The sequence below is a fragment of the Cnephaeus nilssonii genome (genome assembly GCF_951640355.1).
Source record: "Cnephaeus nilssonii genome assembly, chromosome: X".
NCBI classification, from domain to species: Eukaryota; Metazoa; Chordata; class Mammalia; order Chiroptera; family Vespertilionidae; genus Cnephaeus; species Cnephaeus nilssonii.
Genome location: NC_137071.1, coordinates 40,001,432 through 40,018,347, shown reverse-complemented (window position 1 = coordinate 40,018,347; position 16,916 = coordinate 40,001,432). Strand labels below are relative to the sequence as shown.

The 16,916-nt window shown below is 42.8% G+C and overlaps 1 protein-coding gene and 1 pseudogene across 6 annotated transcripts in view; both read right to left on the bottom strand.

Annotated features, from left to right (window-relative positions):
* Positions 1-4,324: 4,324 nt before the first annotated feature.
* Positions 4,325-4,910, bottom strand: LOC307096175 (small ribosomal subunit protein eS12-like; annotated as a pseudogene). The gene is made up of 2 exons: positions 4,682-4,910; positions 4,325-4,465 (listed from the first exon to the last, which is right to left on the bottom strand). The product of its transcript is annotated as a small ribosomal subunit protein eS12-like (transcript).
* Positions 4,911-12,608: 7,698 nt separating this feature from the next.
* The window catches only part of HEPH (hephaestin), a 142,910-nt gene continuing 138,602 nt past the window's right edge, over positions 12,609-16,916 (bottom strand). For 4 of the 5 annotated variants that reach the window (XM_079765744.1, XM_079765745.1, XM_079765743.1 and 1 more), the window contains exons 20-21: positions 15,780-15,824; positions 12,609-13,505 (exon numbers count right to left, since the gene is read on the bottom strand). In XM_079765744.1, coding sequence (XP_079621870.1) covers positions 13,273-13,505; positions 15,780-15,824 — 278 coding nt within the window. In that variant the 3' untranslated portion in view covers positions 12,609-13,272. The remainder of the gene's footprint in view (positions 13,506-15,779; positions 15,825-16,916) is intronic. The other variant, XM_079765742.1, reaches the window with a different exon arrangement.

Below are 16,916 nucleotides of genomic sequence, written 5' to 3'. Positions count from 1 at the left end.
GGCCTGTCCTCCAGTCCCCAACAGTCTTATGGGTGGAATTAAATAGCTCCATTCAGAAGTGTTGGTGTTCTGGAACTACACGCCAGGAATAAGGCACATGGAATTGAGCTAAATGAGCAGGACACATAATTATTTGAATTGGCAAAGAGAACAATGAAGGCATGCAAAGTATCTGCTCCATCTGATTCTTGAAATTTGCAGAATCTCCAGGATTATTTCTTTCATTATGTACTTTATATTTTATCAGCTTTATTTGAGCCATGCTGTATGGTTGGGACTGTGAGTAACAAATTCTCTTAGTTTACTTAGTCTGAGAATGTCTTTATTTTCCCTTCATTATTGAATAACAGCTTCACTGGATGTAGAATTTGAGATTGACAGTCCTTTTCTTTCAGATATTGAAAAATGTCATGCTACTATTTTCTAACCTCCAGAACTTTAGATAGAAACCTAGTCATTTACATTGATGTTTCCCTATAATAATAACATGTTGTTTATCTTTGGATGATTTTAATTCTTTTTGTCTTTAGTATTTAGAAGTTAAATATACTATGTCTTGGTAAAGTTGTTTGTTTGTTTTTCTTTTCTTTTCCTATTTTGGATTTAGCCATCATTTGCATCTGCAGACATCTTTTGCCAAATTTGGAAAGTTGTAAACAATTATTTCTTTGAATATTTTTCCACTCCCATGTTCTCTTCTATGAATCTTATGATATAAACTAGTGGCCCAGTGCACAAAATTTGTGCATGGAGGGGGAGGTTCCCTCAGCCCAGCCTGCACCCTCTCCAATTGGACATCCTTCTCGCAATCTGGGACCGCTGGCTCCTAACTACTCACCTGCCTGCCTGATTGCCCCTAACTGCCTCTGCCTGCCTGATCACCCATAACTGCCCTCCCTTGCCAGCCTGATCTCGCCCCCAACTGCCCTATCCTGCCAGCCTGGTTGCCCCCAACTGCCCTCTCCTGCCAGCCTGATCTTGCCCCCAACTGCCCTCCCCTGCCAGCCTGGTTGCCCCCAACTTTCCTCCCCTGCCAGCCTGATCTCGCCCCCAAAGGCCCTTCCCTGCTGGCCTGATCTTGCCCCCAAAGGCCCTCTCCTGTTGGTCTGATCTCGCCCCCAACTGCTCTTCCCTTGCAGACCTGGTTGCCCCCAACTGCCCTCCTCTGCTGGCCAATTTGGTTCTAATTGGTCAGTTTCTATGCCAGTCAGTGTCAAAAGCTCTGTCTCCTAGGCAGCCACTGTCTCCTCACAGTTGACCCAGATTTGGTTCTGATTGGCCAGTTTCTGTGCCAGTCAGCGTCTCTGGGCCTATCAACAGGGCCTGATCAGAAAGGCAGGGCTAATCAGCAGCCCCAGTGGAGGCTTGAAGAGAAATGGAGGCAGGGCTGCTGGCCAGGCTTGGAGTGAAAGAGAGAGGCAAGTGCTGGTAAAAAGCTGTCACAGATGCTACAGATCAGCCCCTGCTTCTCCTGATTCGCAGCCCCCTCAGCAGTCACTGCTGAGTCACCCCGCCTGCAGCCACATTAGTCAGCACTGGGTCCCCATGGCAACCCAGAGCTGCGTCTCTGGCCTATTTCTATGCCAGTCAGCATCTCTGGGTCCTGATCAGAAAGGCGGGGCTGATCAGCAGCCGGGTGGAGGACTGGAGAGAAATGTTGGCAGGGCTGCTGGCCAGGCTCAGAGGGAAAGAGAGAGGCAAGTTCTAGTCAAAAGCTGCCTCAGATGCTACAGATCAGATCAGCCCCTGCTTCTCTCTTCAGGTCTCTTTCCCGGCCTGATTGAAAGCCTCCCCAGAAGTCACTGCTGGGTCACCAGGCCTGCAGCCACAGTAGTCAGCGCTGGGTCGCCATGGCAACCCAGCGCTGACTTCCAGATGGTCAGCCTTTGTTCATGATCAGTCGTTACACCCTAAACTCCTGGTCCATTTTCTCTTTTTGCATTGAATAAATTATATATAATTATATCCTTTGCAACTCAACTGTTAAGCTCAACCACCGAGGTTTTTCTTATTCTCTTTTTCTATTCTACACTTTCAATTTATTTCCTTTTTATAACTTTTATTGCATTGGAAAAATTTCTATTTTTATTTGACTCAATAATGAAATCCTGGACCATATTCAAAAGTTGCCCAAGCAAAGTTTCTTTCCATCTACATTTCCCCCACTTTTGCCCACCTCCACCTAGCTGTTGCCTTGTTTGCTTTGTGCATGCATGTGTGTGTGTGTGTGTGTGTGTGTATGTGTGTGTGTGTGTGTGTGTGTGGTCTGGAAAGTATATCCATTGATGACAATGTGGTGTTAAAATCCACTTCTATGCTTGTTTAGCTGTTGATCCCTCCATTAATGTCTTCCAAAGTTTTTCTTTATATGTTTAGATGCTCTTAAGTATCTAAAGGCTGTCAGTTGGGTGCATATATGTTTACAAGGATTATATCCTTTTGTTGGATTTATCTCTTTATTATGTAGCAACTTTCCTTTTCTCTTGATATGGCTTTGTGTCATCTATTTTGTCATATGTAAGTATTGCTGCCGGAAACCAAACATTGAGACATTGGAAGTTAAATGTGAAAAGGGAATCCAGAATGCTTTGGTCAACCTTAATCGCTCTGAATGGTCAGAGCTAGTCACTCGTTGTTTATTTGAGACATTGGTAGTTAAAGCAACTCTCACCTGTTAGTCATATGTAAATTTTTGCTGATTGTCTATTATTGGAATTTCGTGCCTAAAGGATATGGGTGTATCTCAGAACCCCAATAAAAGGGATGGCAAAGGCCAGGCAGTGGCAGTCCTCCCCCTAGAGGTGGACTCCCGCCTGGCCCCCCATTTACCCAAATTAACTCTTTTCCAGTCTCTTTTCATTTTGATTGCTGCCTTCTCTAGAAACTGGACCTGAACGGGATCTCTGAAACATGTGGGACGTGACAAGGGATTCCACATATTGCTATCCCACTTTTTTATGCATTTCCATTTGCATAGAATATTTTCCTTTCTTTCACTTTCAGCCTGTGTATATCTTTTGTTCTGATGTGGCTCTGTCATAGACAGCATATATATGGGTCATGTTTTCTTATCCATTCATCTACCCTCATCAATGATTGGAACATTTAATTAATTTATATTTAAGGTTATTATTGATAGGTACTAATTTATTATATACTAGAGGCCCGGTGCACGAAATTCATGCACGGGAGTGTGTGTGTGTGTCCCTCAGCCCAGCCTGCATCCTCTCCAATCTGGGACCCCTTGAGAGATGTCTGACCACACACTGGGATCGGACCTAAATGGGCAGTTGGACATCCCTCTCACAATCCAGGACTGCTGGTTCACAACCACTTGCCTGCCTCTGCCTGATTGCCCCTAACCACTTCTGCCTGCCAGCCTGATCACCCCCTAACCATTCCCCTGCTAGCCTGATCAATGCCTAACTGCTCCCCGGCCAGCCCAATTGCCCCTAGCAGCCCTCCCCTGCCATCCTGGTCACCCCTAACTGCCCTCCCCTACCAGTCTGGTTGCCCCTAACTGTCCTCCCCTGCAGGCCTGGTCGCCCCCAACTCCCCTCCCCTGCTGGCCTGGTCACCCCTAACTGCCCTCCCTGTAGACCTGGCCACCCCCAACTGCCCTCCCCTGCTGGCCTGGTCACCCCTAACTGCCCTCCCTGCAGACCTGGCCACCCCCAACTGCGCTCCACTGCTGGCCTGGTCCTCCACAACTGCCCTCCCCTGCTGGCCTGGTCCCCCCCAACTGCCCTCCCCCGCAGGCCTGGTCCCCCCCAACTGCCCTCCCCTGCAAGCCTGGGTCCCCCCGCAACTGTCCTCCACTGCAGGCCTAGTCCCCCCCAACTGCCCTCCTCTGTCAGCCCGGTCACTCTTAACTGCCCTCCCTGCTTGCCTGATCGCCTACAACTGCCCTCCCCTGCAGGCCTGGGTCCCCCTCAACTACCCTCCTTTGCTGGCCTGGTCTCCCCCAACTTCCCTCCTCTGCTGGCCTGGTCACCCCCAACTGCCCCCCTCTGCTGGCCTGGTCACCCCTAACTGCTCACAACTGCCCTCCCCCGCAGGCCATCTTGTGGCGGCCATCTTGTGTCCACATGGGGGCAGCCATCTTTGACCACATGGGGGTGGCCATCTTGTGTCTTGGAGTGATGGTCAATTTGCATATTACTCTTTTATTAGATAGGATTTTTTATACCTGTGTCTTTCTCTTCTCTATCTATTTCTTCTTAAAGCAGTCCCTTTAACATTTCTTCTAATACTGGTTTGGGGATAATGAAATCCTTTAGCCTTTTTTTTTTTTTTTAAATAAACAAGAGCCAAGTTTATTTGTTTATTTCTTGCATCTGAAGTACTCCTCAGTGACATCCTTTGCCTAAGACTCTTTGCCATAGTCCTTTACCACACACAACTGCAACCAACCACTTTATGGGGTTTTCCCTCTCTGTCAATTTTACAGAGGTCTACCATTCCCCTAGTTCAGTGGTCAGCAAACCGTGGCTCGTGAGCCACACATGGCTCTTTGGCCCCTTGAGTGTGGCTCTTCCACAAAATACCACGTGTGGGCGCGCACGTACAGTGCTATTGAAGCTTTGTGGCCCATGCACAGAAGTCGGTTTTCGGCTCTCAAAAGAAATTTCAATTGTTGTACTGTTGATATTTGGCTCTGTTTACTAATGAGTTTGCCTACCACTGCCCTAGTTTCTTGTTGTCATCAACCTTAATTAGGTTGATTTGGTGTTCAGCACAAAGAGCCTACCCCAACTTGATGTAATAGGCGCATCACAGTTGGATGCAAGTACACAAAGGTGGGCTTGGCACTTGTCTAAGGCTTTGACAGCTTCACAAATTCCACCCACTAGGTCATCATGGATGAGGGAGGTCTTCAGCACCTCCTGTAAAGCAGTATTAACATTCATTACTCCTCTGACAGCAATGCATACCTTGACCATGGCAGTGGGTTATGGGTAGAGCCAAATCTTGAATGCACCCATGCCTCCCCCTCTGTGCAACTCCGTGGCAGCAGGGAACGAGCTGCCTTTTTTTTTTTTTGTCTGGGAAAGTCTTTATTTGACCTTCAATTTTAAATGATATCCTTGCTGGATAGAATGGTTTTGGTTGCAGGACCTTGCTCTTCATCACTTTGAATACTTCATGCCAATTTCTTCTGGCCTGAATTGTTTCTGTTGAGAACAAAGATGACAGCCTTATGGGAACTCTCTTTCAGGTAACTCTCTCTCTAGTTCACTGTCTTTAAGGTTCTCTCTTTGTCTTGCATCTTTGCAATTTTAACTATGATGTGTCTTTGTGTGGGTCTCTTTGGGTTCATCTTGATTGGGACTCTCTGTGCTTCCAAAACATGTGTGACTTTTTCCTTCACCCCTCTCAGGTTAGGGAAGTTTTCACCCATTATTTCTTCAAGCAGGTTCTCAATCCCTTGCTCACTCTCTTTTCCTTCTGGTAATTCTATGATGTTATGCTTGATGTTACCTCAGAGGTCCCTTAGACATTCCTCATTTTTAAAATTATCTTTTATTTTTCATGGTCTGCTTGGGTGCTTACTGTTATCTTGTCTTCTGAATTGTTGATTCAATTCTCTGAATCATCTAAGTTGCTGTTGATTCCTTCTAGTATATTTTTCATTTCAGGTATTGTATTTTTAAAAAAGTTTTCACTGGTTATTTTTCATATTTTCCATGAACTTTTTTATTGCTTACTATCTTTTTTTTTTAAATACTCACTGAGATCATCCATTTTTCTTCTATGTTCCTTGAGTATTATTGTAACCATTGTTTTAAACTTGATATCTGGTATTTTGGTTGCTTCCATTTCATTTAATTCTTTTACTGGGGTCTCTTGTTCTTTTATTTAGGGCATATTTCTTTGTCACCCCATTTTGCCTCTGTGTATAAGGTACATCTGCTATGACTCTGAAGTTTGTTACAATGGTTTTATGATGAAGGTGTCTTGTTGGGCTCAGTGGCACAAACTTCTAGATCACCTGAGCTCAGTGCTCCAGAAATATTTCTTGTGGGTTATGTATACACTTCTGTTGTAGTTGAGTCTTGAATGCTGCTGGCCCTTTTGTGGTTGGAGCTAACCATTTAGGTTGTCTGACTGACTATATGGGTAAACTTCAATGACCATATATGAGATGCTGTACATGGTCTGCCCTTGATTTGGAGTTTTTGCCAGTATGGTCTGGTGCCTGCCAGAATTTCTATTTTGGGTCTGCCTTATGTGTGGCTAGATACATTGAGCTCTAGTGTCATGTGAAGCCCACCACTGGTTTTGTTGGTTCTAGGTCCACTTAGGCCAGGTTCAGGTACAGATTGATTTCAGACATTGTGTGTTACCAGCTATGGGCTACCTCTCTGGAGCTATCATGCTGTTCACTGTTTGTGGCTGTACCTACTGTGCTTGGAAGTGCTTGGGAGTGGCCAATCTATGTATAAGGGTCAGCTTTCTTCAGCTTAGAGGGCATATCTATAAAAGGACTGAGGCTCCCTAAGGTCTGCCTCCACTTGTCAGCTACTCCTCTTCCCCATGAGGTTGCCTCGTCTTCTTCCAGACCTTTCCAACGAAAGACTGTAGAGGTCCCAGGTTGGCCACAAACCACAACCCCTTCCACAGGTTGTGAGCTCAGTATAGTAGAACAACTGAAATAAGGAGGACATGTCTTGTGGGTCCCCTATTTTGGGTCTACCTTGTTGGTCACTCAATGAGTGGAAAGTGGTCCCTACTCCAGAGCCAAACTACTCAGCCTATGCCAGTTTCCAGGTTCCTCTGGGAGCCTTGCTGCAGGTTCAGGTTCAAAAAGGCCATCAGTCACCTCTGCAGGAGAAAGCTCAATAGGGCAAAGCCACCAGAGTTCAGGAGGACAGATCAAAAGAGTCTTCCATTGGGGGTGATGTCAGTCTAGTCTGCAGGAGGGAAAAAGAACTTCATCCCAGTTCCAGACAATAGCCTCTGAGGGACTCAAACTTTTATTTTAATTTAATAAATCTTTATTGTTCAGATTATTACAATTGTTCCACTTTTTCCCCCCATAGCTCCCTTCCACCCGGTTCCCACCCCACCCTCTGCCCTTACCTCCCCACTGTCCTCATCCATAGGTGTACGATTTTTGTCCAGTCTCTTCCCACACCCCCACACCCTTTTCCCCCTGAGAATTTTCAGTCCACTCCCTTTCTATGCCCCTGATTCTATTATATTCACCAGCTTATTCTGTTTATCAGATTTTTAATTCACTTGATTTTTAGATTCACTTGTTGATAGCCATGTTTTTGTTGTTCATAATTTTTATCTTTACCTTTTTCTTCTTCTTCCTCTTCTTAAAGAATACCTTTCAGCATTTCATATAATACTGGTTTGGTGGTGATGATCTCCTTTAGCCTTTTCTTATCTGTGAAGCTTTTTATCTGACCTTCAATTCTGAATGAGGTAGAGTAATCTTGGTTGTAGGTTCTTGATTTGCTGGGTAGAGTAATCTTGGTTGTAGTTTCTTGCTATTCATCACTTTGAATATTTCTTGCCACTCCTGTATGGCCTGCATAGTTTCTGTTGAGAAATCAGCTGACAATCATATGGGTGCTCCTCTGTAGGTAATTAACTGTTTTTCTCTTGCTGCTTTTAATATTCTCTCTTTGTCTTTTGCTCTTGGCATTTTAATTATGAAGTGTCTTGGTGTGGTCCTCTTTGGATTCATCTTGTTTGGGGTTCTGTGCACTTCCTGGGCTTGTCAGTCTATTTCTTTCACCAGGTGGGGGAAGTTTTCAGTCATTATTTCTTCAAATAGGTTTTCAGTATCTTGCTCTCTCTCTTCTTCTGGTACCCCCATTATTCTGATGTTGGTACGCTTGAAGTTGTCCCAGAGGCTTCTTACACTATCTTCAAATTTTTTGGATTCTTTTTTCTTTTTGCTTTTATGGTTGAGTGTTTTTTGCTTCTTTGTATTTCAAATCTTTGACTTGATTCTTGCATTCCTCTAGTCTGCTGTTGGGTCTCTGTGTATTTTTTATTTCAGTCAGTGTATGTTTAATTTCTAGTTTGTCCTTTTTCACATCCTCGAGGGTCTTGCTAAATTTATCGCCCTTTTCTAGGAAATTTTTGAAAAACCTTATAACTGTGGTTTTGAACTCTATATCCACTTGTTTGTTTTCCTCCATTTCTTTCGTTTGTGATTTGTTTCTTTGTCTCCACATTTTCACTGCTTCCCTGAGTTGGTAGGGTAGCTTTGTGTGCTAGGTGTCCTATATGGCCCAGGGGCTCAGCCTCCCCAGTTACCTGAAGTGGACACTCTTGGTGCACCCCTTTGTGGCCTGTGTGTACAGCCTTGTTGTAGTTAAGTTTTTTATTGTTGTTGGTATCACTGGGAGGAATTTACCTCCAGGCCAATTGGCTGTGAGGATCAGCTGTGTCTACGCCAGGAGAACTTCTGTGCTGGAGACAGCCTTATGAAACAAGACTTGCAAAATTGCAAAAGCCTCTGTGCTCAGCTTGGATGGGGTGGAGTCTCAGGGCTGAGCAGTCTTGGCTTCCCATCAGCCCTGCCCTATGAGGCCCCTGGGTCTCAATGTCCCTCAGTAATTGCTGCAAGCACCTCTAAGAGTAAGCCGCCCTCTAGTTTCGCCCGCTGCCAGACAGTCCAGTTTCTCCCCCAATGAATCTGGGTTCCCAGATTCTCACCAGGAACTGGAGTTCAGCGCCGTGGGGAGCTTCCGTTTCCCTCCTGCTAGAGAAAGCCAGTGGCGCACTCAGCAGTCAGTCCTCTCTTTGCGCACTTGTGCGCACCTCCAGACCTCTGCCTTTCACAGCTCCCCTGAGTTTCCACCTGACAGTCCAGATTTCCCCCATATGAGCCTGGGTCCCCAGGGTCTCGCCCGGAACTGGGGTTCAGTGCAGTCGGAACTGGGGTTCAGAGCAGTTGGGAGCTTTTGTCTCCTTCCCACTAGAGAAAGCCAGCCAGGCACTCAGCCGCCCACACACGTGTTTCTGTACCTCAGCCTTTTGCAGCTCCTCTGATTCTCCGTGTGCTTTTCTCTTTCCTTCTAGTTGTAGAATTTCCACTCAGCCAGCTTTCCTGTGGTTTTGGATGATGTCCGTTTTGTCTTTTAGTTGTAGTTTTGAAATTGTTGTGCGAGGCAGCAGTTTAGGTGTTTACCTCTGCCGCCATCTTGGTTTCTCTCTCCCTTCATTCCCTGGGACTCACACTTTGAATGTTTCAGCTTTGACCCACTCTTGCTTTCCCTTGTGGAACTGAGCCCAGCTTAGTGGGTTATCTGAGACTTGGCAGGGCTGATCCAAAAAGTCTCCCATTTGGGGCAGTGTCTTCAAACCTGTAGGGAGGGGGACAGGAATTTCTACCGCTTCCCAGAGTAGTGAGGGATAAGCTCTCAGGGGTGCCACCGATCCCCTGCTGTATAGCCACACACTCCAGCACCTGCCTGTCTTATTCTTGGACAAAGGCTTACCCAAGAGACATGCTCTGAAAATCTCAGTTCTGCACAACACTCATCCCCCTTTGCAGCTTAATTCAGTAGGATGATGCCAGCCAAGTGATTCAGCAGGTGGGGGGATGGATAATCCCACAACCACTGGTGGGCTTCAGAGGACACCAGAGCTCAGATATGATGATTGAGGTTTACCTGTAAAATCAGTCAGACAGCCTAAAATGTTAACTCCAACCACAAAAGGTCCAGCAGCATTCAAGACTCAACTACAACAGTTGAGTGCTTAGCCCCCTCCTGTGTGCTTGATGTGAGGGAGACCAGCCCTCTTTCCAAAGACAAACAGTTTAGTCACTGTCTGAATCTCTGCTAAGAGCCTCTCCCAAAAAAAGAGGGCCCCAAAAGTCACTGCTGGGTGCAGCCTGAAGACCCCTTCACAGGACCCAAGTATGGCAGAGTGGTCTCACCAACAGGTGAGGATACAGCAGTGCAAACCCCAGTCTGGTGCTGTAACAATAATAGTGCATGTCCCTGGGAAAGGTGCATCTGGGTCTCCTAGGCAGTCTGAATCACTACTAATTTTCACCACCATATGCAATATGGGATCCTCTTCCCATCTCTCTTCGTCTGCATTGGGGATCCCTGTGTGGGGTTGAGACCCCATGCTCCTAGGGGGAGGGAATTTTGCAGCTGCCTTTGGCTTCTCAGCCACCACATCTAGGTTTGATGGCTAGCCCTTTCTGTATCTCTGCTCTTCTTACCACTCTCTATGTGGCTTCTTCTTTAAATCTTTGATTTCAGTTCAGCTAGCCTTAAGTTGGTTATTCAGGTTAATTGCTCTATAATTTAGTTGTATATCCAGTTTGGGATTGAGAGCAGGTGAATGTAGCTTCCAATTATTCTATAGCCATCTTGGAATCTCCAAAACAATCTATTTTAGGAGGAAGTCACCTTAAGTTTAGCACACAGATTTTGGCATAATTTTGCATGATAATGTAATTGTCAGTGATTTTATTGTACTTTTTTTGTTTTGCTTGGTATCTCTGGTGTCATTGGGACTCCTGTTGATCCCTGCCAGAGCCACTTATTTCTGGGTAGGAAAAATATATTATAGCTTGCAGGCCTGAAAAATGTGTTCTGGGTTGAGCAGCTTACTACGTTGAAATTTCCCCTGAGGTAGAGGAATCTGTAGCCTGTAGAGATAAAGAGCACCTTTTCTGGCCACTTGGTGTCAGAAGAGTTCCTCCTCAATCTCTGTTTCCATTGTCTCCAGACCACCCTGGGGTTATCTAGGACTTCTGTTTGACCTTTGGTTGCATTCTGCTTGGTTCATTGTTGGAAAGATACCCAATTGCTCTGTTTCTCCAGGATGCCTACCTCTTTTTATCTTTTTGAGTCCTTATGTTGTTTCCTCTTTCATTATTTCATTGTTTCATCTGGAGTGTCTTTATCTTCAGGGAGAGATGAGTCTATGGAATCTTATCTGAATTGGGAGCCTAATTTATATTTTAAAAACATCACTTGTCTTCATGGAGAATCCATGGTATGGGGCTAGAGTGAATGTGAGGAAAGTAAGCAGGAGGCTATAACACTACTCCAGGTAACAGATGGCTGTGTTTTAGACTGGGGTTGTAGCAATGAAGATAGAAACAAATGAATCAGTTAAATATATTTTTAGGTAAAACAAATAAGAATCACTAAAGTGTTGACTTTGCGGGTTTCTGGCTTTAGCAATTAAATGGATAGAAGTGTCACTTAATTGTCAAAAATGTCTCCTATATCCTCATTGGAAGCAAACCCTCCACACAAAAAAATACATCTCTTTCTGAAATGCATGCAGGGGCTTGAGCCTACATTCCCCAATCTGGAGCAGTATTACATACTCAGAAGAAGTGTATCCCTAGCCTACTTGCCTGTCCTTATCTCAGATTCATTATCAAGCTAACAACCTTCCAGATGAATGAAAATTATAATTATCATTGACTGGAATCCTCAGAGTGTACTGGATTTTCAAAAATATCCCTATTAATAGTGAGTCTAAAGAGTTCTGGTGTTAAGTGCATTGATTATGCAATGGCTTAAAAAGTTTAACAATTGATTTCATAATTAGCAATCCAACCCTTCCCTCACCTCCACTTCCTGCTATGTTCCTGATTTCCAAGAAAGCTCCCCAGGAAGCCACGGACCACTATAAATCAAGATAAGCTCTGTTCTGCATTTTTCTCTTAAAACTTCAACATTATATAGCAACTGAACACCAGCCTTGTGGGTTTCTACATTTGATATGCAAGGGGGTTGGCTCTGAATATAGGAAAATTGGAGTCAATGTGGGCACAAAGGATAAGATAGAAGAGGTTTTCATGATATGAGAGGATGGAACAGGTATTTGGAGTCCAATAGATGAAGGCTTGTATCCCTGCTCAACTTCTAGCTGAATGTCCTTAGGTAAAGTTACTTATTCTCTCTAATCCTTAGTTTACTCAAATGTAAAACATAACAGCACTCTTATAAAACTCAAGGAAGTCAAATGCAATCAGGTATTAGATGCTTTGTAAAGTATAAAGCACCGTGTATTTCATGTATCGTATTCACTGTCCCTGATGCCTCCTCTGTTCTCTACTTGCCATGTAAAATGTTAATATGGATAGTGTAGTGAGGGTGGGCCATCCTAAACCATCCCTACTCTCTTGTCTGTGGTCTCTTACCAAAGTTTTGAATAGGCTTGAACTTGCAGGTGACAAAAGAATATTGTTTTAAGGTGACAAAAGGAAGGACTTTGTGTTTCAAAGAGGCCCCCAGAATTTCAAGTAGACCTCCTATATCCTCAACTACCAAAAGAGCCCATGGGATCTATGTCCTCCTTTCCTTGCCAAGTGGACAGGTTTCATCCTGACTGCAGTGCTCTATTTTCCTTTGGAAACTTTTCTTGGCATTAAGATTACTTTTGGCACCTATAGGGAAAAAGATGTTAGCCACCATTCTGATTTTCAGGCTTCCTCTGGGACAGCGTTTTCATGTCCAAAAAACAAGCTTGCAGGCATTCTATACCCACTCCTCCCCACACCATAGAGTGTTTCAATCACAGTCACAGCTTTCCAGAGGCAAGAGGAAACATCAAAATCATCAAGTTCACTCTTACAGTGTTTTAACAAGTACTTTAATGTATAGGAATTTATGTCTAAAATATGGACAAGACACTTAACATTCCCTTCAGTATGATTGTACTAGTAAATTGGAGGACTGGCTTTCTGCGGAGCTTCTGGGTTCAGAAGTTAAAGGTACTCATGGCAACCACTATCTACCCACTTTTCCGAAATAGTTTCCTTCATATAATTAAAACACAATTTGGATCTCCAAATCTAACCCCACTAATCCCCCCATCATGCCTATTTGCTTAGTCCTTAGTTTAGATGTAGATTATATTCACAACTATTTTGTCTTGGTTGAAATTGAATTAGGCTAGGTCTTGGAAAAAAGTAAAAACCTATTCAATGTGTTTTATTCTTGGTACGTACTTTGTGAGAAGGATCAGGTTTTAGAAATTTCCAGATCTTCCAAGTGTCAGTGAGTGATAGAATCTAGCCATTGAAATTTGTGATATATAATTTTAGAGGACTCACCTAGCCCCATTCCCAAGTGGAGCAAAAAAACTTAAAGAAAAAAAAAAGGAATATAGCATTTCTATGTAAATAAATAAGTGGAAAAAACCCCAGATAAGTTTTATTCCCTCCTATGCCTGACTACCACCCATGCTCCTTTTACAGTGGGGTCATCTTCTAGTACATGGCCTGCTGAGGGAGCATTCCAGATGTGCAGTGCCAATATTCAGCTGTTAGTTCTTGAGGGACAGAAGCTTAAAATTATCATCTAGGATCGACCTCCTGTTGCGCCGTAATTTTTTTTGACGATGTTGGTGCCAGACCACACCACCAAGAGCCAGGGCAATGAGCAGAAGAGTGACACCCGTGGCAATTATGACAGAAACAAGCATCTCGATATCCTTTACAGGGATCTGCATGCCCAGCATCCTCACATTGTCTTCTCTAAAGTCTTTGGAGATTGCTGCTGAAATGGAACAAGAGGAAAATGGGAACCCTGGGCTGGAGCATACATTAAAGGTCACTTGCAATCTACCACTAAAAGAGAAAAAACAATTCTATCCAAATAAAACAGAGGAACTGTCCCCATCCCTAAAAATACCAGCTGGTGAAAACAGACTCAGAGGTTACAGTGACTTCTTATAACAACATGTTATAGCTAAGAAAGTCCTTAGGAATCATTGAGGCCCTAATCCGCCTATGGAAAGAGCTAAGACTCAAAGTAGGAAGAGCCTTGATAGAAATATATCAAGGCTTATGATGTAAAAACAATTGGATTTGGTTTGTATGGTTCTAAAAGGAAGAATTAAAAACAGTAAGTAGAAACTCTAGGGAAGAAGTTTGACTCAATGATCTAACTGATAAGACCATTGGACCTGCCACCGTGCTGTCACCTCTTTGAGTCATGATAACACTGATGTCACATTGATCTTTTTAGGTGAAATATTTGATTGTCTGAGTTCCTGGAATGCAAACTTTTAATGATCTCCAATTAACCTATGGAGTAAAGCTCATATTCAAGTCAGTCAGGTATTCACACTTTCACAATCAAACTCTAACCTACTTTCCTAGCCTTATCTACTACTCTTCAGCTACAGCAACTCAATTGTTCCCCAGAATAAGTGATCCTCTTTTAGACCTCCAAGACACTCTTATACTCCTCCTTTTGCTTGAACACCCTTTCTTCCTCCTCACCTTTCTATCCCCAATTTAAATGTTACAGGTCTTTGTAAAGCTTTAATTCAGCTGGACAGTTAAAGCTCCTTTTTTGTGTGTTTTCAAAGTATCTGTACTGTTTAAACTCTCACAATTTACTTGCTTGGGATAAGTTATCTAATCCTCCCTCATTTCTGCACTTCAGTCACCTATTTTTTTAGGGGATAACAACTGTACTTAACTCAGAGGTTTATTGTGAAGTTTAAGTGAGTTAGTATGCACAATAATTGATAGATGTTATTACTGTTTGCCTTTTTAAAACAACACATAGCATCTAACATTGCAATTATTATTTTTCTGTCTCATTCCATTTTTTAGACACCAACCTCTTGAAATATAGTATCTATGTTTTATTTGATGTCCCTGACACTCAGAATCTGTTCAATGAATATTTAACTGGATGAACGTATGTTCTTAAAGAAGTGAAACAAGATGAAATACATGCATATGTATGTATGGTGATCCACTCTGAACCTCATCTTGCCTCTTCACAACCCCTCCAGGATACATCCTAGTTCCATGGTTGCCAGTTTATAAGATACATAGGCAGATCATTAGAAAATTTCCAAACACAGCTGAAAAAATTTCCAACTAAACTGATAATCTCTAATATTCTTTCTATCTCTCATAACTTTTGTTTTTTTTGTTTTTTTTTCAATTTTTTTATTAAGGTATTATATGTGTACATATCTTACCATTGCCCCCCCACCCCACTCCCATATATGCCCTCACCCCCCAGAGTTTTGCGTCCATTGGTTATGCTTATATGCATGCATACAAGTCCTTTGATTGATCTCTTATCTCCCCCACCTCTCCCTAACCTTCCCCCTGTAATTTGACAGTCTGTTTGATGCTTTACTGTCTCTGTATCTATCTTTTTGTTCAATTTTATAATGTTCTCATCATTTGCAGCAACCTGGATGGAATTGGAGAACATTATGTTAAGTGAAATAAGTCAGTCAATGAAAGAAAAATACCACATGATCTCACTCATTTATGGATAATAAAGAACATCTCATAACTTTTGAATCTTTCTGAATCTTAGTTCAAGTACAAATGGGGTGGGAAATGAAATCACTATTTGCACCTATGCTAGATAGAACAAGAACCTGTATTTTCTTATAGGAAAGAAATGACTGGTTCTAAAGAGTAAACTGTTTGGTATTCCATAGATGCAAGAATAAAAATACCTGGTACAGACTCTATGGTATTTGTTCTAGTTTCACACTCTCTATGGACAATTCATGACTGTGCTACAGTATATTCATACCCAACCCAGTAAGACCTCAAACTTTCTTCAGCCTTCAACTCAGGAGGTTGGGGTAGAGGCCAGAGAGAATAAACCTACTGAGGGAAGCTGAAACTGAAATTCCTGGCTTCTGAAGTTTTGCAGAAATATTAGAATGCTTTCTCCTAGTACTTCTATCCATCTTTCAGTCATGTGAATCCCATATATTAGAGACACACACCTTTCCACAAATGTACATTGGATATAACTACCCAGTCTGTGAATCACTCTTCTTACCTTTTCCAATGTCATTAGTAATGGTGGTGATAATGCTTAAGTGTTCTAGAGAGAAAAAAAAAGACAAGAAGTTAGTCGTGTTATTCTTCCTATCAATCTATAGGATCACTGTGGGAGGTTGGCACTGGTTGGGGAAATCTCTGGGGTAAGATAACAAAAAATGAAGGTACCTGGGCTTACCTAACTTATGGTCAAAGTCAATATTGGTATGTAAATTTGATTTTGAGTAGTGACACAAAATTTGAGCAAGTGCATAAACTTAGGAGAAAGGTAAGCCATCCCTATGCATTATTTACATATTTATTGGCACTTCCTCTATTACCATTATTACTCTTTTTGTCACCCTTTCCACCCTCCCTTCAGGAATCCCCTACATATTCAACTTTTCATCCTCTTCTTGCTTTAATGAGGCTGAGTTCTTCTCTAAGGACTATGCTTCCTTTACATACTCTCAGTGCTTTGAGATTATTGCTCCTCTCCTTTTTGTAAAGACCTATCTCTTTTGAAGCTCATATTATTTAGCTAGAATAACCATACCACTTCTTGTCAATGTTCTTAGCAGTTCTTTTCATTCATGGAAATCTTTAATACCTGGCTCAGTCTTCCTCTCCTCAGTTCTCACTATGGGTATTGATCCATCATCCAACACTCAAGCCTCACCATTTCTGAACTTCTTAACCCCAATAACTTTTCCACAACTACTACCATGATCACATTGGACTTTTATGCAACACTGCTCCATATCAAAAATCTAGCAACAGCGTTCTATCCTTTTTGTACTCTAACACTATTTATTTCATTTCACCTGTTATTTCCCTCTCATGAAGACCTCTAGCTCCTGCACCCTTCACTTTTTTTCCTAACATGCCAGCTTTATCCTGTCTTTACTTTCCTTCTTGGTCAGGTTAGACTCCATGTTCTGTCAACTCAACTACAAACTTACAAGGAGTGTTATAATAATCTACAAAAAATGCAGTAATTATAATTTCCCTGTATTTTGTCTGGTATACTAAATGCTGGTGGAGAAAAATCACACAAGTACAATATAAAGATCATTATTCTTTGTGCCCAACTTTAAATAAGCCCTCAAAGCTTCCAGGCAATAATTTATTTCCCAGTACTAAGAGTAAACTTCCC